Below are 24,698 nucleotides of genomic sequence, written 5' to 3' on the forward strand. Positions count from 1 at the left end.
ACGTCCAACGAATGTAAGAAAAGGTCTCATCGGGTGTTTCTTTGACCAAACCCAACCGCCACGGTTCCTGAACCTGAACCTTCGTCTCGGAGGTGAAGAACAAGCAGCATGATGTTCAGACTCCTCCTCCTCTTCTACCAGAGGAACAATGAGCCTCTGTTGAGGACTCCCAGTCGGACGCTCCGATGGAGATGATGCTGAAGGTGATCACATGCAGATGGATGGGTGGGGATTGGGCGTCCTGACACCAACACAGGGGTCATGACCTCGCAGCACTTTGCAGACATCTGTGCCTGTTGCACATTCCCCAACATCTCCCTCTGACCAATCAGCACTCGGCGAGAATGTGTGACCTGCCACCCCTGAGGCCACGCCTCCTTTGATACACACACCCTCATCAGCATGCATGGCTGCAGTCCTGGTCTGTATCTGACCTGTCGGGCAACAATGGGGGGCTGCGGCTGATCTATGGCCGCCGCTGCTTTGTGCCTCTGTCACAGAAGAAGAGAGAGCAGAGCAAGCAGGAGGAACTTCCTGTCAGATAAATTAGTCCTCGCTCTAAATTCCTGCTCAGAAAGCAGCTCAGGAGGTTAGAAACCCTGCTGAGGGCCTACAGGCTGGGCAGACTGTGTCGCCCCCTGCAGGTAGAGCTGCAAAACTCCCTTAAAACACAAGTTTTTAACTTTCAGTGAACTATTTGAGGTCAAGTGTCTAGCATATAAATAAAATATGTATATTTATTTTTAAAAATTAGTATTTAACAATTTTAAAGAACATTCTAAAAAACGTAAAAAATTATATATTTCTTACTTTATAAATGACCATACTTACATAAATCATATACTGCATCTCCATGTATGTTTATGTTTCGCTTGATCGCTGCACTTTTGGGGTGGTTCAAGACTTTTACCCAGTCCTTTTTGCTCTCCTAGCTGTGTGGATGCTTTTTATTAACAGACAAACACTTTTTTTTCCTTTCATAAACATTTATTTCAAGTAGTATAAGAAAAAATAGATTTTTTTTACATTGTTTTTGTTTATATGACTTTTTATACAGTACTTTCTGTGCATTTAGAAAAAAAGTCAACACGAGTTATTTGATGTAGGCAGCAGAGCGAAGACAAGTCAGAGCTGACAGAAACGCCAAGGATGCTGGGAAAAAGAGCAAGAAACAGCAGAACAGCCAGCTAAACAAACCACGACCGGAAAAGTGCTTTTAGACGCCACGAGGCGGCGAAGGCGACCCTCTGAACAGGAAGTCGAATTAAAAAAAACCCAAAAAAAAACCAAAACAAAAAAAAAAAAAAAAACCAAAACAAAAAAAACAAGCACACAGTTTGATTTCAGGTTTTATAAAAGTGCCCCAAATAATAATTAAAGTGGAGACAGGAAGCAGTTTGTTCTGATTTAGAGTCATACAAACACTCCTCTCAGCTGATGTACATTCAGAGAGTTCACACACACACACACACACACACACACACACACACACACACACACACACACACACACACACACACACACACACACACACACACACACACACACACACCTGTAACTGTGAAGACATGCGAGCGCAGAACTTTGGCAACACGTCAGGCTGAAGGTCGAGTGGCAGCTGGAAAATACAGCAGACATCTTGGTGATGATGTCACAGTGCGGACTAGGGTTGGGGGGAGGGAGGAGCCTAGCCGGGTCACATGGCATGTTTCTGGATGCCTGGGGTGAACTCCTTGGCATTGGGGTTCAAGCTGCTGGTCACCTGAAGGAGAGAAGAAGAAAATCCGTCATTGTTATTTCTGTGAAGAAAATAAAGAAACAGCCACCTCTGCTGGACAGATGAGGGTCAACAGTCAGAGACTAATTTAATAATCAACTAATTGGGAAGAAAAAAAACCTGAGAAACCAATCAGTGTGGAGATGTTATCAGACACGTTCAGGCACTGTGCTGTGTCTCACTCAGCAGCTCTTTCTGTATTATTGATTTCATCCTTTTTTATTGCACTATTTTACACATTGTTGTATCATATTCAGCTTTACATTCAGATTAAACGTGTTTCAGTGTTTCAGATTTTTACTGAATTAAAGGTCCTTTGTCTTTTTCCATTTGGCTATACTAATTATTTGTGTAGTTTTTATTCTATTTTTCAAACTTTATTTTATTTTATTAGTGGTTGTTTTTAATGTTTTGGCTTTGGAGTATATTTGCTGTAATCCTACATTTTTTTTATAATGTGTTGGAATAATGTCAGCTGACAGGACGCCATCTTCTGTATGGAACGCCAGGACTGCCATGATGAATTAATTAAATACACCATTAAATAATTAATTAAATGTGGCAATAATTAATTAAAATTGGAATTAATTAATTAAATAAATAGTTATGACACATGTAATTAATTAATTATTGACACATTTAATTAATTATTTATGTATTTCACATTTTAATTAATTATTGACACATTTAATTAATTATTGACACATTTAATTAATTATTTATGTATTTCACATTTAATTAATTAATTATTGACACATTTAATTATTTATTTATGTATTTCACATTTAATTAACTATTGACACATTTAATTAATTATTTAATGATATATTTATTTATTTCATTTTGGCAGTCCTGACGCCTGGCTCTCATCATGAAATAATTTTATCTGTCAGCCTCACCCATCAAACTCAGGGGGCGGGGTTAACGCTGCCCATGCAGCTTCTCTAACATTTGATTGGTTGCCGTGCAAAGTAAGTCAAAACAGGTCGATCCTAGATAATCGATTGCTTGTGTAGACTTGGGGCAGCCAGGTATCCCAGAATGCAGATCAAATCACAGGCAGCAATGGTGGTGGTGTAGTTTTAAAATACCCCGTTTTTCTGTCACCAGCTACACTTTTAACAGTGTTTTAGCCGCGAATGTCGCGCCGTATGTCTGGTCAGGTTGTCAACACAGAACATGTTTGCAAAAGTGCTCAGATGTTTTCAGAGATTTCACTAGCTCTGCTAACAATTAGCATGCAGAGTGCACCGAGGGGGTTACGTTAACCGGTTTGTTTACATATTCCACTCTCCGTGTTCCACATGTTGCATTCGCAGATTCTCATTTTCACCGAACGATCGTCTCTTTCCGCCTGGTCTTGTGTCTCTGTGCTTCTGTAACATAAAGAACGAGCTGACATTTTTCTCACGAAACCAGCGATCAGCTCAACAGACCCTCAGTTTACCTGCATGCATCCTCCTCCTCATCTGTCAGCTGTTTAACACCTGCTGCTAATTCAAGAAACACGCCTACGTTACCTGGTGATAGTCACAGTTTAACTGGGCAGCCGGTGCTCGATATAACGCAATGTCAGCGCATTTTTCTGCACAAGATAAGTAAATATAGTGTTTTCCCCGAGCGCAGAGCTGCTGGAGCTCGTTTCCTTACAGAGCACTTTATAGGCGAACAGCTTCATCAGCGGCTGATGTCCAATCACCGGCACACAGCTTTGAAACCTCAGCTGAGTTTTAGCTCTCAGTGGTTAAACGCTGGACTTCATTCACTCAGGTTCTGTCTGTCGGGTCACGTTTACTTCGCTGTTTTATTTACAACTGAGCAAATCGGTTTGGCTGAGGTTAAAGTTACGTTTCATAACTGCATAGTTTCACAGACGTTTAATGGTTCACTGGCACATGTGTTAGACTGAACTATCATCTAAATATCATCTGTTTTTAATAGTTATTCAACTGTATTCTAAGCACCAGCTGTCTGTTAGAATGTGATTTTTTTTTTCTCTCTCTCTGTTGGCAGAGGTATAAAAATGCGCAGGAAAATCTGACGTGCATGGCAAACTTCACCGACGATATTTAGGGAGGAATAAACACACATCAAACATAAATGAACCATTTGCCTGTCTCCATAATTGAGAGCATTTTCTCTTTTTATGTCAACACTCTCTCTCTCTTTTTTTTTCTTTTTTTTTTGCTTTTTCGGTCATGTTATGTTTACCTGTCAAAGGCTTGTTACAAACTATGAAACACATCGTGCAGACTTCTGGATGTTAGAAGAAAACTAATACTGCTCATGAATGAGACTAAAGGCAGGAAGGTGTCCTTTAAAACTAAACGTGTTAATAGGACCTCCCTATTTATATCATAGTTTATGATATAGCACGTGTATTTCAGTAATAGCCTGCTGAGGCCACTATACGTGCTGGCCTCATATCAAATGTGAAGGCAGACTGAGTCTATGTTTGACGTTTGTTTATATCTAATCTTCCTTTTCAAACATTTAAACAGCAGCGAGTCTGCAGCTGAGGGAATACAAACTCAAATTGTCGGAACAGGTTTGCTCGTTTCTTGGATTCATTTGGTGATTTATTAAATGTATAACTGTTATTCTAATCTGCTGCTGAGTCTCTTACACTTTTCTTTATGCAGTGATTATTACGGCTGTTGCAGTGATTATTACGGCTGTTGCAGTGATTATTACGGCTGTTTACATTCCCCCACAAGCCGACACTGACCGTGCACTCAGGGAACTGTACAGCGCGATCAACAGTGAGGAAACCGCACACCCAGAGGCAGCGTTTATCACAGCCGGAGACTTTAATAAGGGAAACCTGAAGAAAGTCTCACCAAAACTCCATCAACACATCCTTTTTAACACACGTGGAAACCGGCTACTCGACCACTGTTACACCTCTTTCCGGGATGCGTACAAAGCCCTCCCCCGCGCCCCATTCGGCCAATCAGATCACTGCTCCATCCTGCTCCTGCCCGCCTACAGGCAGAAGCTGAAACAGGAAGCTCCAACCCGGAGGGCGGTGCACTGTTGGACGGACCAATCGGAGTCTGCGCTGCGGGACTGTTTTGATCACGCGGACTGGGAAATGTTTCACGTGGCCGCCAGAGACATTGATGAGTACACAGACTCAGTCTGTGGATTTATCAGGAAATGCGTGGAAGATGTCGTCCCATCCAGAACAGTTAAATCCTTCCCAAATCAAAAACCCTGGATTAACGGAGATGTTCGCGCGGCACTGGCGGCATGGAACACCGCCTTTGCCTCCGCGAACACATCGGACTACAAACACGCACATTACCAACTCCGGAAGACGATCAAAGCAGCCAAACGTGAGTACAGGGACAGGGTGGAGCAACAGTTTGACAACCCTCGGAGTATGTGGCAGGGACTAAACACGATCACAGACTTTAGAGGGAAAACCAGCACACCGCAGACCACGGCCTCTCTGTGTGAGGATCTAAACGTATTCTACGCTAGATTCGACACAGCGAACACCATGAGACCGGACAGTGTGCGCACCGCGGATGACGTCAGTGCGCACACTGTGTCTGAGGAGGATGTGCGGAAGTGCTTCAGGAAGGTGAACGCGCGCAAAGCTACTGGTCCGGACGGGATTCCCGGCCGCGTCCTCAGGTCATGCGCGGCTCAGCTGGCTGGAGTGTTCACGCACATCTTCAACCTTTCCCTCTCTCTGTCTGTAGTCCCAGCCTGCTTCAAAATGGCCACCGTCGTCCCTGTACCCAAATCCTCCACCATCTCCTCATTGAACGACTGGCGACCTGTAGCCCTGACCCCCATCGTAAGCAAATGCTTCGAGAAGCTGGTCAGGGACTTCATCTGCTCTGCACTACCCGACTCACTGGACCCTCTACAGTTCGCATACCGCCACAACAGGTCCACTGATGATGCCATAGCCCTGACACTACACACTGCCCTGTCACACCTGGAGAAGAGAGACACGTATGTGAGAATGCTGTTTGTAGATTACAGCTCAGCATTCAATACCATCGTTCCCTCGAAGCTGGACAGGAAACTGCAGGATCTAGGACTGAGCAGCTCCCTCTGCAGCTGGATCCTTAGCTTCCTGTCTGACAGACGCCAAGTGGTCAGACTGGGCAGCATCACCTCATCCCCCATCACACTCAACACTGGTGCTCCACAGGGGTGTGTACTGAGCCCTCTCCTGTACTCACTCTACACCTACGACTGCACAGCCACTAACAGCTCCAACATCATTGTGAAGTTTGCGGACGACACTACAGTGGTGGGTCTTATCACCAACGGTGATGAGACGGCTTACAGGGAGGAGGTCAGCGCCCTGACCCACTGGTGTCAAGACAACCATCTCACCCTCAACGTCGCAAAGACAAAGGAGTTGATAGTGGACTTCCGGAGGTGCAGAGAAGTACACACCCCCCATCACCATCAACGGCGCTGCTGTGGAGAGAGTGAGCAGCTTCCGGTTCCTTGGAGTACATCTGGCTGAGGATCTTACGTGGTCAGTACACACAAACAAAACAGTGAAGAAGGCGCAGCAGCGCCTCTTCTTTCTCAGGAGACTGAAAAGATTCGGCATGAGCCCCCGCATCCTCAGGACCTTCTATCACTGTGCCATTGAGAGCATCCTCACTGGATGCATCACCACCTGGTATGGCAACAGCACCGCCTACAACTGCAAAGCTCTCCAGCGAGTAGTGCGGTGCTCTGAACGGATAATTGGAGGTGAGCTTCCCTCCCTCCAAGACATCTACAGGAAGCGGTGCCTGAGGAAAGCGGGGAGGATCATCAAGGACTCCAGTCACCCCAGCCATAAACTGTTCAGACTGCTTCCATCAGGAAGGAGGTTCTGCAGCATCCGGTCCCGTACCAGCAGACTGAGAGACAGCTTCTTCCATCAGGCCATCAGACTGCTGAACACGTCATAGACACCTCAGCTTCACTACTGGAACTTCAACATTATGCACTCCATACTGTACAGTAATGCCACTTGTTTTGCACATGTCTCAACTCTGTATATTTTATATATTTTATTATTATTATTATTATTTTTTTTTTTTTACTATTTAATTTGTAAAAATGTGTACACACACACACACACACACACACACACACACACACACACACACACACACACACGTAGGAAAATATTTAGTATACACATCCAGAAATGCATACACTATTATATATTGTACATATATTTATTAGTTTCAGGTTGGCCATTCTTGTATTTTGCTCGTTTGTGTTGTTGTGTTTGCACATCTCTGTTGCTTGTGGGGCTCGCACACAAGAATTTCACTCGCATGTGCTGTGCCAGTGTGCCTGCACATGTGATGTGACAATAAAAGTGATTTGATTTGATATATTTTCACGTCTCTGGAATAGTTGGAAGTTAGATAGTCAGCTGGGAAACTTTGTGTTAACTCATGGAGCTGAGGATATCGTGGATATCGTGGCTATGCTGACCTCGCTCCGTGGTGTACAGGGCCGTTTACCCTCATGATTAATATTCACAATAAAAATATTAGCCGAACATCATGAAGTCTGTATGTGTTTCATAGTGTCGAACAACCTTTGTACAGTTAAAGCCAGCAGTTACTACATGACGGAAACACCAACGTTATCTCTTTTATATGTTTATACACAGGTCACGCTGATTACTGAACAAAAACCCAAAGATCAGATGTTAAACAGATTTATTTGCTCTCTCTCCTCCTTAAACATGTTTTTAATGTTAGTTATAATTCAGAATTGGCGACTGAAACACGTAGGACACATAAGAACATCAGGAAATAAAACACCGATAAATATAACCTCAGTAAAAGAAGTCAGCGGGGGTTACTACAGCTGTGTACCGGGGCCTGCGCTTTGTCGGTGGGATTGCTTGCGAGGCGAGCGGGTCTATCCCACGCTTTGCCGTGAGACTGGGCAGACATCTCCGAAATCATCGAAACACTTTTGCAAAGAGGCTGTATCTTGACAAAACGACCAGACACATGAAGATTAAACCACTACATTCTCGGCTAAAAAAATATTAAAACGGTATTTGGTGACACACAAACAGGGTTTTTCAAAGTTCAGTTCTGTTAGCTTCCACATGCCGGTTGTTGTGTGCTAGAAACAATGGCCACCAGGCCAAAGCAATGGTTTTGACTCGATCAGCGTTAACCCCGCCCCCTGAGTTTGATGGGTGAGGCTGACAGATAAAATTATTTCATGATGAGAGCCAGGCGCCAGGACTGCCAAAATGAAATAAATAAATATATCATTAAATAATTAATTAAATGTGTCAAAAATTAATTAAATGTGTCAATAATTAATTAAAATGTGAAATACATAAATAATTAATTAAATGTGTCAATAATTAATTAATTAAATGTGTCAATAATTAATTAAAATGTGAAATACATAAATAATTAATTAAATGTGTCAATAATTAATTAATTACATATATCATAACTATTTATTTAATTAATTAATTCCAATTTTAATTAATTATTGACACATTTAATTAATTATTTAATGGTGTATTTAATTAATTCATTATGGCAGTCCTGGCGTTCCATACTTCTGGTGTCCTTTTATTCTTATGGCCAAAACACGAGTTTTCTCTGTAACCAATGGTAAAGGTGATAAACTCACCACCACATCCAGGTCTTTGTCGCCATCGAGGACCAGGAGGCTGATCTGCTCTTGCAGCTGGCTGACGCTTTGAGAAGGGAGATCTCTGGACGGGATGAACCACTCCCACTCCTCCTCCTCATCCAGCATCTCCTGGAAACAGCGCTCGATGAACTCCTCCTCCCACAGCTCCTCCTCCACCTGCCAAAAACACAGGCAGAGAAGCAGCAGTCACACTTTTGTTGGACCAACGAAGAACCAAAACTTTTAACATGTCGTCCAACCTGAGAGCGAACATCACACAGATAACACTTTAAGGAGAGATGCTACAATGTTCTTCGGGTGAATCTGCTCTGCACCCCCTTCTACTAATCCAGTTATCCTTGTTTCCTTCTCTGCCTAAGATGATGCTGGTTAGCAGCTCAATAAGTAAGCCCAGGCTTTCCTAATCTAGCAATGAGCGTGTTCACATGTCAGAGGCGGGGTTTGCAGCACCTGACCAATCACAACGAGACGACTACTCGAAACAGAGCGGCTGATTTTACAAATATAAATCGGAAACATTGAAAAGAGTTTAACACAGAACAGAGTTAAAGTAACACAGCAGCTGCAGTCCTCCTTCCTTTGTGAAACGTAACGCTCTCTAAAACACAGCTCCACAGACTGTTTCCTTTTTCCAAACAAAACATCCTTATGGAAATTTCCAACCGGACGCCTCCCACCTACTCCTCTGTTAACCGACTCCACACGCTGTCAGCTGATTGCATAATCAGGCCACTGCCTGACCTGAATTCCAGCTCAAGGAGCCACTGCTTTGTGGTGCACACAGGCTTCAGCTGCTCAGTGTAATTTTCCTTCAAACTGTAAATTTCCACCTTAAAATCACAGCTACTTTTAAGAATGCACAATTTCCAAATGTTAACCTTCCTTTAACCTGTAAACAAACCCCTAGATTTCCACCTTAAAAACGTGAATCTGTAGGCAATGACCTTTGTTTTCAGTTGAACAACACAGGTGTTGGAAATATTCTATTTAATCATACTTTCACCTTAAAGTGCACATTTTGTGCTGTAAAAATCACAATTTTTGACAAACAGATTTCCACCTTAAAAACCAAAATCAGCTGAGTTTGTACGTAAACATACAAAGTTTCTTTTTATCTTCAACTTAGAAGTCCAGATTTTTACCTTAAGATTTGTCATCTGTATATACAAGATGTACAACAGCACAATTTCTGGATTTAGCCTGTAAAGATAATTACAGATATCCACTTTAAAAAGTCACCCATCATGCTTTTGGATACTTTCCCTGCCTTCAAATCAAATCAACCTAATTTCACTTTATCTCTCTTAATCTCAATAAACTACAATTTAAAATTCACATTACCACCTTAAAAATATGTTTCTAGATACTTCTCAAATAAACAAGTCCAAGTTAAGGCTATTTTTTCTTGTAACATAAACCCCAGATTTGCACTTTAAAAGTCTATCTATGGAAACTGATCTTCCAAGCAAAGCAGATTGGAATTATACTGCAACACTATGACTAAAACAACAAAATTCTGACATGTAGTTTCCCTTAAACCTCCAATTCCAACCAGGAAAGTCTGTCTGCAGAAATCTACACCATAACATACTGCTTTATCCGCATATGGGAGCTTCACATTAGAGCAACGTGAGTGTAATCTATAAAAAAAAAGAACAGATTTCCTCCTTAGAAGTTGACTGAGTCTGTTTGAAAATACTGATCTTTGCTTACAACTAAAAACAACCGTTTAGGTACAACTTATCTTAATCTGCAGATTTCCACCTTAGAAACAGAGCTCACTGAGCTCATATAAAAATGAACAAATCTGCAACTTCATGTGTTTATTCCCACCTTAAAAATTAATCTTGGAGTGTTTTTCAGATGCCTTGTCTGACTCCCAAAATAAATCACCCTCAAGTCAAACCTTAAAGCAGTCAGAGGAGATGTGCAGATGCTGATCTTTCATTTTAAGTAGACGAATACAGACTTGAGGTGTAATCTGTCTGGAAAATGACAGATTTCAATCTTAAAGGAGAAAGCTATATTTGTCTGCATACACAAGTTTTAGAGAACAATTTCTGGGTGTAAGGTGAAAAACAGATTTCCACCTTAAAAGTTATCTGAGTCCACCTTACATTGGACATAATGTATCTATAAAACAATAGTTAATAAAAAGATAATTAGTCTGTAATCTCAGGCAATAATTACTCTTTCAACATATTATTCAAACATTAGATTTCCACCTTAATAGTCAACTGAGTCTTTCTGTAGCTACTGATTTGAGGTATAACTTCTCTTTAAATGTGTTCTACCTGAAAAGATCAACCTGCTTTGTTTTGGATGACTTTTCCTCCTCCATAATAAACTTAATTTCAGACTCTTTAACCATTTTTCCGCCCTAAACGCAGATTTTTTTCACTTGCAGTCCAGGTCATCCTCGTCCCAGCTCCTCACCTGCCTGTTGAACTCCTCCTCGTTCTCCATCCACATATACTCGGCGAACGGGTCGTCCTCGGCGTTGAACTGGCTGGTGAGGATCAACTCGGTGCCGGTGGTCATGTTCGGGCCCCCGCTGCTGATGCTCGGGTCTTTCATGTCTACAAGGAGAACCAGAGGACACAGTGAGGGAGAGGGACAGGGGTCAGCGGGAACAAACACGTAGCTTCGGCCGTTATAATGCTCGCTGTCATGGCCGCTGTCTGACGGACAACAATAGCAAGCAGCTAGCGAATAATTTTTGGCGAGAACACAACAGAAACAGAAAAATATCACCGCGAAAACACCACCGCGAGCACCCAGCCGCGTTAGAGGAGCACGGGGGGACGGGCATCTGTGTTCTTATGAAGCACAATACCTTCGGGGGTGATTTATTCGACGACAGAGAAGACAAACAGTCAACTCGCTGGAACTCGGTTGTTGCTGTAATGGCCGCGCTGCTTCTGTTTGTTTACATCTCCACCGTAACCGTCACCGTGCGCTCGCTCCTCATTGGTCGTTGACGTGTTGCCTTCACGGACCTCGTGGTTTAACATCGGAAAATAGGAATCTGACAAGAGGACCACATAAGGTAAACGTTATTTATACCAGAGGTTAAGAATCTCCTCTGGGTCTCTGTTTCATTTTTTTATTCATTCACTAAATATCACAGTTGGGTACAGAACCTTATGTCTGGATACACATTATAATTGACGCTACACTTTAGCTTGTTATTTTTTTTTATATTTAGTCATCAATGTAAGTAGATCACTGGACATCATGAATAAATATCAGCTTAGGTATTTCTCTAAATTGATGTAGCTACAGTTTCCATTCGAGAGAACAGTCATGGGTCTCTGTTGATTATTATGTTTACAGATGACATTGTGAACTGCAGTGAGAGCAGAGAGCAGGTGGAGGAGAGGTAGTCTCTGGAGAGAAGAGAAGTAAAAGTCAGTAGAAGCAAGACAGAATACATGCATGTAAATGAGAAGGAAACAGGTGAAAAGGTGTACATGAAAAGAGCTCAGGTTGAAGGTTGATGAGTTTAATTAATTGGAGTCAACAATCTAAAGCAATAAACATTGCACAAGGGGAAGAAGAGCATGCACACTGGGTGAAGTGGAGTGGTTGGAGACGAGTGTTGCGGTGACCCATAAGGGGAGCAGCCAAAGTATAAAGGTTCAGTAGGTGTAGGTGTTGTGATTCTTTTATGTAGAACGGTTTCAGTGTTGTCTGGATTAAAAAGCAAACAGTGAGATAACTATTTTGTGTGGGTTTACAAGTAGAGTAAAATGTTTGTAGATCTTTTACACAACTATAATCTGCCTAGGATAAGAAAGTCCATGTTTGAGCAGTCCTTGTGTAGTTGTTTTTTTATCTGGAAATCCACTCACACCCAGCATATTTGTTTGTTTTGTAAATTGATCTAATTCTTTCAATTTGAGAAGGGCTTTCATCACGTTAGGTGCTGGCACCTTTTCTGACCTTGAATGCAGCACTGTAGTCCAAACTGTAGTCCAAACTCTGAAAGCCCGCCTTCCTCCGAAAGTTTATAAAATCCACTGATTTAACAAGCCTAAACCCATTTTTTAAACCAAATACATATCCTCTATAGTGATAAGAGAACCTGAGAGAAATTATTAATATAGAGGAGCTAAGTGTGTGTTGTGTTAATAGCTATTTTCATAGAAAACGTTTAAGCAGCGAACAGAAACAAAAACACCGCCTGATGCAGGAGGAGAGGAAACATCGCGATACTTCACATGCTCTAGTTTGGTCACCCGTCTCGTGCTATTTACTAATCAGCTGCGATCGGGTGTTGGAGAAAGGGTAAGAGTGTCCGTAATTACAGATAAATCATATTATACACGTAAATGCACAGTTAACAGCTTCATCCACAGTTTGCACGTTAAATATCAGATAACTTAAGGCTGTTAGCTATGCCAGTGTTGGCAGGTAGGAGGACATGTATGTTAGCAAAGTTAGCTGCGCAGCTTATCTGAGTCGTTTTTGGTTTCATTTTTCTCATTAATGACAGCGTACTTAATCTTTTAGTTAACATGTCAGGTTAAACAACGTAGACATCATAGCGCTGTTAGCTCGACCCGTAAAGCGTGTTTGGTACACCTTTCCTTCTCCTCTCACTGTACCTGCAAAGATGTTACTCCTGGTCTGTGTCAGGCTGTGATTCACTCAGAGGCTCGTTGTAATCTCGCCTCTTGTCGATGTTTTCGTGGACTCAGAGTTTCTCTTCCTCAGTGAGGCGGTCTCCATCACTCTGTTTGCATCAGGTCATGTTCCTCCTGCTGGGCTGAGGTGAATCTTTCTCTCTCTCCTCCTTTAACCGCCTCCTATGTTCCCTTTGCAGTAAAGATCAGAGTCGTGCTCCTCCGTCTGTTGCTCAGGGCCTCCACTGGCTCCTGTTTTCTTAGGAGAGGCTTTGTTTGAAGCTTTTTCTACCTCATTGTGTCTCAGCAGAAATAAGACTTGCCACCACAGAAGAAAAGGAGCTCCTGCTCTCTTTGACCACATTAAGTTCCTGTCATCTTTGAAGACCTTTCCAGCGCCTGTTTCCTTCTTTATCTTGGCTCTCTGTGCTGAATCCAGAGAGTGGGACAGAATTTTTGATATCATGTCTCAGAAGACGCAGGCTGACGGCGCTCAGAAACACTTCGCTGTGGGTCGGGGGCTCCTGGCCGCTGCAGAAACCTTGAACTTCAACATGAACGAGCAGCGTCCCAACAGACCAATGGGTGTGGGCATGGGCATGGGCATGGAGGGCCAGGACGGCAGCGGGCAGATGCCCCGACGTGGCAGCGGCGGTGGCGGCAGCACCAGCAATCTTGGCAGCACCATGAAGCTGTTTGCCAGTCTGGGGCTGTCGCCCTCTGACCTGGACGCTCTGGCTGAAATCCCTGAGGAGGAGATCAGTGTGGAGACGCTGCCACACATCCTCAGACAGCTGAAGAGTCACAAGGGGGAAGCAGGAGAGCGGCGGGCGGCCATGTCCTCTGATGCTGCGTATCGAGGAGGAAGCTGGGAAGAGGGACACGTGGGGAGGATGGGTGGTTCTTCTCTGGGACAAGGTTCAGCCAAGTCCTCCACAGACTTTGGGTACAGCTCCCTGCAGGACGTCTCCTCCGGCCGGGGCTACGGCTTAAATTACAGCGGTGGAGGTGGAGGTGGGAGCAGAGAGAGGCCATACTCTGAGCTTTCCCACCGCAGTGGGCTCGGCATGGGCCCGTCTGAGCCCGTCTTTATGCAGAGGAGGATGGGCTCCCCGTCAAACGGAAAAGTCCAAGACTTCTTGGGAGTCATGCCCCCCATGTTCCCCCACGTGTGTTCTCTTTGTGACTTTGACGTTCATTCCACCATGGTGAGTACGTCCAACCTGCTTCCTCTTTTCTTCTCGGACTAACTGTAATTGTTTGAGCTCCAGTCTTCCTTCAGTCAGTGACAGGCGCTGATTCAGGTCCGGTTTACTTCATATAATTTCCTTGTTGTATCTCCTCACAGCATGTTCCCTGTCTCCATTTTCTCAGCTGAAGCTCTCCAGCATTGACCAGTTAGATTTGGATCTTTCCAGCGGTCATCCAATTAAACCAAAAATCTCTTTTTATAATTAGTATCTGTTCACATGAGCTGGTAAAGCTGTTCATGTTACACATTCAGTCTGATATACTTGATCTTTTCACTTTTCACACTCACACATTCATGGACTTATCGAATTGGCGGCTTTTAAACCTGTGAGACTTTTGGCAGCTGGGGTCTTGTGTTTGTTTTTCTTTAGTTTGTGGTGTCAGGAGTGAGAAAGAAGGATTTAATCGATTATCACTCGAATTTGGAAATTTAAATTCTCTCTGAGAAGAAATGTACACTTTTTGGCTTTAAAGCAAAAATTTTTAACATGGTTCTTTTCAATGCTGACAAAAACATAATTTACCAAAAATCAACAGGAAGTTCGTAATCTACTGACCAAAGTCACACAGTGAGCAGGTTTGAAGATATGCGGGTGAGCTCTTCTTGCCTGTATGACTGTCACTGATGGCTTAAGAAAGCATCAAATACTGTCTGTTATAGTGATTATTGCACACAAAATATAATGAATTATTCGTTTTTGTAGGTCTTAAAAAGATCTTAATCATGAATTTTTGGTTTTAAAATGGAAACCTGATGAAGTGCATTTAAATTCTTAGTAAATCTGGTCCTAAGTGATTGTCTGGGTGACGCTATGAAGGTTAATAACTGTGTGAACTGTTCCTTTAATATACAGGTTGTATTTTAGGAGAAACGGCCTGTTGAGTGTCAGTAATGCTCTGTTTGTGTTTGTAGGAGTGGAACCAACACGTTAATGGACTCCGCCATGCTGAAAACAGACGGCATCTTCTGGACATGTGAGTTGCTCTTAATACACAACAGTGAGCCAAAACAGATTAAGTTATAAATCTGTTAACAGCATGTTCACATCAGAAGAAATTAGGTTGGTTTTTAGAGTTTCAGTACCCAAACCAACGCAAACGTGCTCCTGTGCAGCCCTCCAAAATCCCAGCGCTGGACGGGGATGACTCTGGCGTTAGTCAGATTAGTTTATGACGTACCTGGTAAGAAGTAAACCGACCTTTGTAGTACAGAAAATTTAAGGTTAACCCTGAAGTTACACGAATGAGATGAAATCCTGTTCCGTAGTACCGATCTCTCTTTGACCTCAGCAGGAGGTTGTAATCATTCAGCTCATCGTTGTTGACTAAATGTTCCTTTGAGGTCTGTTCCTCTTTATCAGATGTGTAACACTGAATGTTGTTTTTCAGGTATCCAGAGTGGGACCCTGGTATGGGCCCAGGCAGAGGGTAAGAGATGCTAACATTAAGCTCCTCATTTAGTGTTTGAGATGTTAGATTTAGAGTCCTAAAGGACCTCGACCTAACCTCGGAAAAGTGTTATTACTGACAGCTGTGCCCAAACAGATTGTCCTGCACTGATTTGTCTTTCTGTTGTTTGCATTGTATGTCATGTATGGGCCACAGCAGCAGAGAGAGCAGCAAGCATACTGTACACCTGACAGGCAACTTCCTGTTTGGTCAGATGGGCTTCATTAGATTAGATAAAGATTCAGAAACTCTCCTGCCTCCAGAGGGTTCACACACTGTCTCTGTGGCCTGGTGTTAACAAAGCTTTGTGTTGTGTGTTAATAATCCAGGTGTCTGATAACTGACGATCTCATGTTTTTAATTCCAGTGGTCGTCCTTGGGAGACCCCCAACCTGTCTGCAGGACTGCTGGGACCAGCCCCCATGTCTTCAGGACCAATGGCAGGGATGTCCTCGAGCTGGGGTGGAGGTGAGGGACCCACAGATGTCTTATTTTATCACTATTAATACTATTAGTATTATTTTAAGTCATTTGTCACTTTCTCTCTGTGCGGGGAGTCACTATTTTATTCATAAAGATGGTTTCAGACAGCTGACGTCAAGTCTTTAACTTCCAACTGATCAAGTCTGGTTCTCCTGTGAGCTCAGTGTTACATTTATGTGCCACGCTTGCTGACTTTGGGATAAAAATGGTTAAAAAGCTCAAGTACAGTAAATACAGAGAGCCATTAGAAAGAGTGGGTGAGGGTTAAGAGACCCAGCTGTTTAGTGCCCTCAGAAAGCTGCAGACACCTTTTGAAATCTGTCTTTGGTCATGTGCGAACATCGGTGTGTTTGTGTGTCAGGAGTAGGTGGAGGACGTGGTTCCGGTTCATTGGGACAGAATAAGGTGAGTCTGACCTCCTCTGTCTCTCTGCTGTGTCTTCCTGTGGATCAGCTCATTTCTGCAGAGCTCAGCTCGTTTCAGTAAAGACTATGTGTCGTGTCCTCAGCTGAGGAGCAGGGTGGTGGTGGTGAAATATGAAAAGAAGCCTCTCAGCGACAAGACCCTGTTCGCCCTCGTTGAGCGCTTCGGCTGCCTGAGGGAGCACCTCATCCTCAAGAACAAGGTAGGAAAACTCACCTCGCTGTTTCCACCTCAGTTACTTCTAACTTAGATGTAGACATTAGTTAAACTTTCTTCTTCATAAATGTAACTGAACAATACAATCAGCTGCCTCTCACTCTTTCATCCTGCACATGAACTTCATCTCCTCAATCTGAAACTGCAGCTGGTAGTACTCATTCTCCTTCGCAGCCTCGCTGAGCTGAACCCACTCACAGAGGATCTCCACACCAGGAGGAGGACTGCTGGCACCAGCTGCAGTCCAAGATGGTAGAAATGGAGTCAGACTGAGCTTGTGATAAGAGACTATAGATAGCTGGGGATTAAAGAAGTCTAAATATAATCCAGTAATAACAACATTAAATACGTGGTTGTGAAACTTAAAGCAAACCTCTCTGAGGAAAACTGAATTTCAGCATTGAAGTCTAATCTTTGTGACCATCAGGCTTTTCTGGAGATGAGCACACATGAAGAAGCTCTGGACGTGGTAAACTACTACCAGCAGCATCCACCGTTGTCGTACGGCAAACCCGTCACCCTGTACCTGTCCCAGACCCTCATGTTCATTGAGGTAACATCCCCTCGCTTGCTAAATAAAACTCACCGCTTCCCCACAGACTCAGATCCTCAGAAGTTTCTGTTTCTAACTTGCAGAAGGACGAGCGACCAATGGATCGACTGATGGACCGACTGACAAAGCGGCCGGTAGACCGACCAGGGGACCAACCGATGACCCGGCGGGTGGAGCGGCCGATAGACAAACCTGAGAAAGAGGTCAAAAGTCAAGGCAGCAAGGTGGTCTTCTTCTACCATCTGCCCCGAGAGGACGAGAAGAAACAGGAGCTGCTGACCCTCGCCGAACGCTTCGGTGTGGTTGAGAAACACCTCTTCTTAACCGACCGGGTAAATAAACCAGAGCAGGAAACTCCAAAAGTTGATTTTGTTCATCTGGACGTAGCGTTTTGAGGGAGAAACATTTCGTCACTCATCCAAGTGACTTCTTCAGTCTCAGCTGACTGCAGGTTTCCCCAGCCTTATAAACAGCCTTATACATCAGGGGAACCAAACAACCTCTGGCGAAGTGGATGGCACATCACAGAAGAGCTACCTCGTCAGGTCAGGACTCTGCAGTCTATTTACACCTACAGGCCATTGGACACTCTTTCAATGATGAGGATGTGCACATCCTGGACAGGGAGGAACGCTGGTTTGAGTGCGGAGTCAAGGAGGCCATTTACGTGAAAAGGGAAAAACCATCTCTGAATCGAGGAGGGGGCCTAAGGGTACATCTTTCACCATCTTACAATGCTGTGATTGCAGCCATTCCCCAACTCTCTGTGAATGGTACTCATGGCCATTGATCAGTGGTCTTTGATCAGTGAGCTTTGGTCAGTGGTTGTAGATCAATGGTCATGAGAATTTGCATAATTAAGATTAAGGAACTGACCTCCCAGCCCATTGTTCCTTAAGTGGCCTGGTTTCAGTCATTATGCAAATGTACTGTTTATAAGACTGGGGAAACCTGCAGTCAGCTGAGACTGAAGAAGTCACTTGGATGAGTGACGAAACGTTTCTCCCACAAAACGCTACGTCCAGATGAACAGAATCAACTTTTGGAGATTTACTTACCTGGATGATTGACCATCATCAAGACAGAGCAAGAAACACTGCTACTCTTTGAGTGCTCATGTGATGCCAGCATTACTACAGAAAGTGTGGAGATCAGATTTGGCTGAGTATAGTCTGTGATAAGGTGAATAAGTTTGAATGATGGCTGCTTTTGTGTTCGTCTGTGTGTCCAGGCGTTTATTCAGCTGGCAACTGTGGAGGACGCAGAGATGCTGGTGAATCATTACACCGAGAACCCCCTCGTCTTCAATGGGAGAATAGTTCGTCTCAACATCTGCACCAAATACAAAACCCTCAAGTGAGTGCCCGGCTTCAGACACTGCTACCATGACATGGTGTAGGAACTGTAAACACATACATGAATGAAATGCAGTGAAAGGGACAGATACACCCTTTGACTGGAGGTTGTGGGAAATAAATGACATAAAAGACAGTTACCTGACCAGAACTCTCCTTTCTGCCGATGTGCAGAACCATAACTATGTATCTAATCCATGAGATATTTTAATATAAGAAAAATGGACGGGTATGGGGAGCATCTGTATCAGTAGTTAAAGCTGCAAAACTTATGAAAAGACACTTAAAGATCTTCCTCCAGATGTTCCAAAGCCATCCAGTGGGCCAGATTGGAGTGTTTGCCAGGCTGATTCTGGCCCCCAGGCCATATGTTTGACACCCCTGCTCTAAATTGTGGTGATACGAGCTGTGAAAATGTACCCAGAATGCATTTTTTCAAGTTCTGTCAAGTCAATTATAAGAAAACATGCAGGGTACCAATGGTTGTTCCTGTTCCTCTGTGTCACAGACTTTAAACTGGTGCAGCACAGCTGATCCATGATATTTCAGCTTTCGTAGATCATAGCAGACGTCATGTTGAAAACAGCAGGGTGTCAGCAGAAGTAGCTCCAGATTAGCCAGTGAGCAAACCCGACTCTTTATTAAAAGTTAGAAATTGAACATCATCTCTGACCTCGTTATGAGAGGTGGTGTTAGCTGGCTAACTGCTAACACAGTGTATATATGTCAGGATACACATGGAAGCTTAAACTCATACACACTCGTTCATACAGTGTGAAGCACAAACAGGGCGGAGGAGACAGTTCGAGCCAGAAGAATGGCAGAGCCGAGTCCTCCAACTCCAAAACCTCCTCATCCAGCTCCAGGAGCAGACAGGAAAATAAGGAAGAGAAGGACAAAGTGAAGATGGTAACAGAGGAGGAGGACGAGGAAGTGTCAGGAGTGATGGAAGGAAGGGAGGACGGAGAAGAGCAGCAGGCACCTGATGGCGAGGAGGAGGAGGAGCAGGTACCTGATGGCGAGGAGGAGGAGGAGCAGGTACCTGATGGCGAGGAGGAGCAGGAGCAGGCACCTGATGGCGAGGAGGAGCAGGAGCAGGCACCTGATGGCGAGGAGGAGCAGGAGCAGGCACCTGATGGCGAGGAGGAGCAGGAGCAGGCACCTGATGGCGAGGAGGAGCAGGAGCAGGCACCTGATGGCGAGGAGAAGGAGGATCAGGTACCTGATGGCGAGGAGAAGGAGGATCAGGTACCTGATGGCGAGGAGAAGGAGGATCAGGTACCTGATGGCGAGGAGAAGGAGGATCAGGTACCTGATGGCGAGGAGAAGGAGGAGCAGGTACCTGATGGCGAGGAGGAGCAGGAGCAGGTACCTGATGGCAAGGAGAAGGAGGAGCAGGTACCTGATGGCAAGGAGAAGGAGGAGCAGGTACCTGATGGCAAGGAGAAGGAGGAGCAGGTACCTGATGGCAAGGAGAAGGAGGAGCAGGTACCTGATGGCAAGGAGAAGGAGGAGCAGGTACCTGATGGCAAGCAGGAGCAGGTACCTGATGGCAAGGAGAAGCAGGAGCAGGTACCTGATGGCAAGGAGAAGGAGGACGAGCCTAAGGGAGAAGAGTCTGTGAAGGAGACGGTAGAGGAGTCTGAGGATGCTCGACAGGAGGAGGAGAAGGTGAGAAAACAAAAAAGTTGAAACAAATATTAAAGCCAAAAGTGATTCCTGGAATTAAACCGAACTGCACACAGGTTACCGATGATGTCACTAATGACACACCTGGAGACACGGGTGAGGTAAAGCAGGAGGCCGAGTCAGAGCCACAAGCAGAAACCTTGGCCGAGGAGCACAAGGGCAAAGGGGAGATGAACATGGAGGCGGCAGAGAGCTCGGAGGCTCCAGAGGCAGCGGAGGGAGATCTACCCGAAGAAGAGGTGATGCACCTGCTCTGTCCTTCAGTCTGTAATCCAGGAGTGGCACAGGTGTGTTAATGATGTCTCTTCCAGCAGGACTTCCCAGAGAACATGGAGGACTTTGTGACGCTGGACGAGCTGGAGGAAGACAACGACGAAGCCCATGGAGAGTCGGACAATATCGGTACCTGATCAGATCAATATTTAGAGATCAAAGTTAACACTTGTACCTGTAATGTGCTGCAGCACCAGCTTTTCCTTAAAAAAGTCATTTTCCTTCATGGATGTGAGGACGATGTCTTCAATCAACAAAAAGGTGTTTGAAATTAACGCACATCTTCCTCTCTGTTTGTGTCTCCTCTTCTCTGCAGACAACACGAGGCGAGGGGTACGTACCCGAGCGCCGTCGCTCTGATACCTTTAATATTTGACTTCATGTTTCTGTGGATCACTGCATCTCAAGAATCTCAGTTTTTCACTTTATTAATACATTTGAAATATTTTGACCTTTTCTGTGGTCTATTGTTTTACAACTGAAGGGTGGAGAGCTCATTGGTGAATTAATGACTCCCTCAAGTTGAATAGTTCAAATAGTTTGTGAGTGAGGGGAGATTGACAAAGTTCAACTGCAATTGAACTTTTGATTCACAATAACTTTAGTTTTATATGAAATTGCACTACTTTCGACATTTTATGAGATTTCCAACATAATCTGTGTTCAGAAACCTGTTTTCATTCACTCTGTTTCACTGGAATTCCTCAATTCTTGCTCCTCCCATCAGGGTATGAGGGTGGTGAACATCGTCGGCTTCAGGCGAGGGTACCAGTACCTCAACGAGCTGCTGAAACTCGCCCAGCCTTTCGGGAAGGTGGTCAAACACCTGGTGCTGGACCTGAGACCCGAGGTACTCTGTTCAGTGTTAAGTGAAAGTTTAATCCTGGACATTTGTATCACACCAGTAAAGCAACTTTTTCAAACATCAGTTGAAAAATGTTCCAAATGCAAATTTGGAGAAGTGGTAAATATAGAAGTGGTAAACGAACCTGCATCCAATTGAAGTAGTTGGATATTTCCTGAAAAGTATTTTTGAATATCGCATTGTCTCCTCTCCCTCGTCAGGCGTTCCTTCAGTTTGCCACAGAAGAAGAAGCACGGGCGATGGCCAACTTCTACAACGGGAACATCACGGCGTCAGTGTGCGGGCGGACGGTGAAGATCAGTCACTCCATGAGCTACCCCACCATCCAGGTGATTTATTTAAATTTTTTTAACCTCCATGTTATGTTTTCATCTGATTTATTAATTTCTACAAAATTTGAAACCTGAGAATAAGGTTTGTGTCTAAAATGTTCTAAATACATACACCTTAGCCAGACTGCAGTGGTCATTGGTTAAAGCTAAAATATAAAAAATAAATAAGTAAAATTATCTTTGAGCAGTCATTTAAAACAAACCCCAGATTCAGCTGTTCCAATGTTTACGAGCTACAACCTCGAAGTGTGATCGGCTCTGGATTTACAATAAGATCATGGATCAATTAAAAGATTCTGATCAGATGATCAAACTGCTGTTTTAAGGTTTCAGCAGGTCTGCTACATAAGCAGATGCCTGGCTGTGTTGGGCTTTATGTTTATAGTAAAACTAAAATGAATTGTGACTTACACTGGAAATCGGTGACAGGAAGCAGGATCAGAGAAGATGTGGATGTTATTAGTGTTCCAGATTATTGTGGGCCAGTAAAAATGTGATATTTGTGACATTTGTCAGATAAAAGAAACACGACCGTATGAGGACAGTCGGTGTTTGTTTTCTTCTTTGTGGGCTCATTTTCTCTGTGTTTGCTGTTCAGTCCGGTTCCAGCAAGGTGGTGTACATCGGGCAGATCCCCAACAGCAAATACACGGACGAGGAGGTCCTGAAGCTCGCCGAACCATATGGGATGGTCAAGAAGTACTTCCTGAACAGGATCCGGAGAGAGGTACGGAACTGGGACAAATGCACGTCCTACCTGAATCCACATAACTCCTGCTGCTTTAAAGCCGTCTGATGCTTGTCCTCAGTGTTTCCTCGAGATGTGTAATGCCGAGGACGCAGAGAAGATGGCTGCCGATTATAAAGCGAAGCCACTGAGATTCAGCGGGAAGCGCCTGACCCTCTACGTGAGCAGGAAGTACAAGCAGCTCAAACACGGGTGAGTTTCTTCTTTTACTTCTTGTGTGCTCGCTGCACGAGTCTGATTTATTAGTTTCTCTTCACAGCAGCAGTCGTCTTCAGGCCTTTTATCTAAATGTAAACCTGGAGATGACACCTGTCTTTTACAGCTTGTGGATGTACTTTGCTTTAAGCTGAAGCCTCTGAACCCCTCAATCACGTCTGTCCATTAAGCCATAGAGTGCCGAACACCAAGAAGAGAGCGAGCGAGAGCCCGCCACTAAAATCCTCCCATGACAGCGAGGAGCCTCCAGGGAAGAAGCCCAAAGAGGAGGTCAAACAAGAGGAAGAGGAGAAAAAGGAGGAGGAAGTGCAGAGCTGTGAAGTCAGTGGTGAAGAGACGGTGATGGATGAAAATTTGGGTGCTGAGAAGCTAAAGGACAGCGAGGACGTGAGTCGTTTGTACAGCTCGTTATTGAAACGTTCAATCAAAGACGACTTCGGTGACATCGAATTCATTTAAACATCTTTCCATCAACTGACCAGAGATTTGAGCTAATTGCTAACATGCTAACAATGGGGAAACTTTGTTTTTAAATTTTGATTTGAAATAAAACAGGTAAACAAGACGAATCTTTTGTTTTTCTCTTTTATTTTCGCAGATGGAGACATCGACTAATCAGAATGAGCAGACAGAGGCTGTTCCTGTCGCTGCGAACAAATCCAGCACAGCGTCTCTGCCCCTGCCGCTGTACGATCCCTCCACACCCATCGGTGAGAAAGCTTCGCCAGGTCATCGTCAGGTTCACGAAAAAAAAAACTCGCCATCATCATCGTCATTGTTACTATTTCAGGTATCGAACACGTGAAGGCGGGGTTTTACTGCCGCATCTGTTTCCTGTTTTACTCCAACGAAGACACGGCGAAGAAGATGCACTGCAGCAGCCAAGCTCACTACAACAAGCTGCAGGTGCCCACATAATGATACACCTTAGACCTAGCCACATTATAACATACCTGAAGTACATATGCGACACTGCCCCGCCCACATTACAGCATATGTTTGTTTTCAGAAACACCTGGAGAAGGAGCAGAGCAAAGCAGAGAAGAAGGCGCTGCCGACCTGAGAACACCTGAAGCTGAGGAAGAGACGTGAATGTCAGATTTTTTTTTTAAGGTTTTAATTTTGTTTCTTTAGCCATGTGTGAAACACACATCTGAGTGACTTCCTGCTGCTGCTCTGTGGGCTTAAAGCCTCAAAGACTCTGTTATTGATTAGTTATGTTATTGATTAGACAAAACAAAATGTTGACCAAACAGTATAAAAACATTTTGCCTGTGCAGGTTTTTCCTTTGATTTTTGAAACATCTGGTTTTTCAAACTAACATCTGAACAATAAATTATTTTTTTAAGACTCATAGATGTGAATATTTGTTTAACGTCTGAAACGGACTTGATTTTGTTCTTGGTTTCTCAATAAAATGTGTTAGAATTTTGTTAAAATAGACATTTTTATCTTGTATTTTTATTTATTTAGGGTTAGCTTTTTTGTAGTTTTTTGTTCCAAAAATAATAAAAAGATTTTTTTTTTTTTTCAAAGACATCAGTTTTTCTTTGATAATTTTCAGTTTCAGTACCACATAAAGGGCAAAAAATTTTACTTCTGCATGAGGCAGCATGTGGTTGGCTGGGCTTCCACTGTAATTTACCTGGTTGATCAGGTGATCCATCTACCTGGATTATTTTCTGCCAGGTAATCAACCTCATTCTCTCAACAGTTTTCCTCACTACCTTCCTCTAGTTTGACTGATGCTGCTGTTCAGAAAAACAA

At 43.8% G+C, this 24,698-nt stretch overlaps 2 protein-coding genes across 9 annotated transcripts; one reads left to right on the plus strand and one right to left on the minus strand.

Moving 5' to 3' along the window:
• Positions 1-965: 965 nt before the first annotated feature.
• On the minus strand, positions 966-11,441 carry LOC146581713 (polyadenylate-binding protein-interacting protein 2-like). The gene is made up of 4 exons (XM_085286125.1): positions 11,286-11,441; positions 10,886-11,028; positions 8,426-8,605; positions 966-1,762 (listed from the first exon to the last, which is right to left on the minus strand). The coding sequence occupies exons 2-4, from the start codon at positions 11,024-11,026 to the stop codon at positions 1,697-1,699; spliced, it is 387 nt and encodes a 128-aa protein (XP_085142251.1). The 5' UTR covers positions 11,027-11,028; positions 11,286-11,441; the 3' UTR covers positions 966-1,696.
• Positions 11,442-12,614: 1,173 nt separating this feature from the next.
• Positions 12,615-24,470, plus strand: LOC146581714 (uncharacterized). Of its 8 annotated transcripts, XM_085286034.1 has the most exons (24): positions 12,624-12,739; positions 13,169-13,225; positions 13,385-14,285; positions 15,242-15,303; positions 15,718-15,756; positions 16,145-16,245; positions 16,622-16,665; positions 16,769-16,885; positions 17,327-17,452; positions 17,536-17,784; positions 18,684-18,808; positions 19,581-20,145; positions 20,380-20,478; positions 20,553-20,735; positions 20,808-20,898; positions 21,086-21,102; positions 21,497-21,619; positions 21,835-21,963; positions 22,565-22,693; positions 22,776-22,906; positions 23,101-23,317; positions 23,529-23,640; positions 23,721-23,836; positions 23,940-24,470. In XM_085286034.1, the coding sequence occupies exons 1-24, from the start codon at positions 12,639-12,641 to the stop codon at positions 23,991-23,993; spliced, it is 3,888 nt and encodes a 1,295-aa protein (XP_085142160.1). In that variant the 5' UTR covers positions 12,624-12,638; the 3' UTR covers positions 23,994-24,470. The 8 variants fall into 8 exon arrangements, with proteins under 8 accessions (XP_085142151.1, XP_085142160.1, XP_085142119.1 ...); XM_085285993.1 differs by having other exon boundaries at positions 19,581-20,478; XM_085286000.1 differs by having other exon boundaries at positions 19,581-20,478; positions 20,811-20,898.
• The last annotated feature ends 228 nt before the right edge of the window (positions 24,471-24,698 follow it).

This window comes from Mchenga conophoros, linkage group LG2 (assembly GCF_057382185.1).
Source record: "Mchenga conophoros isolate Kocher_MC1m ecotype Shallow Benthic linkage group LG2, M_conophoros_male_GT1.1, whole genome shotgun sequence".
NCBI classification, from domain to species: domain Eukaryota; kingdom Metazoa; phylum Chordata; class Actinopteri; order Cichliformes; family Cichlidae; genus Mchenga; species Mchenga conophoros.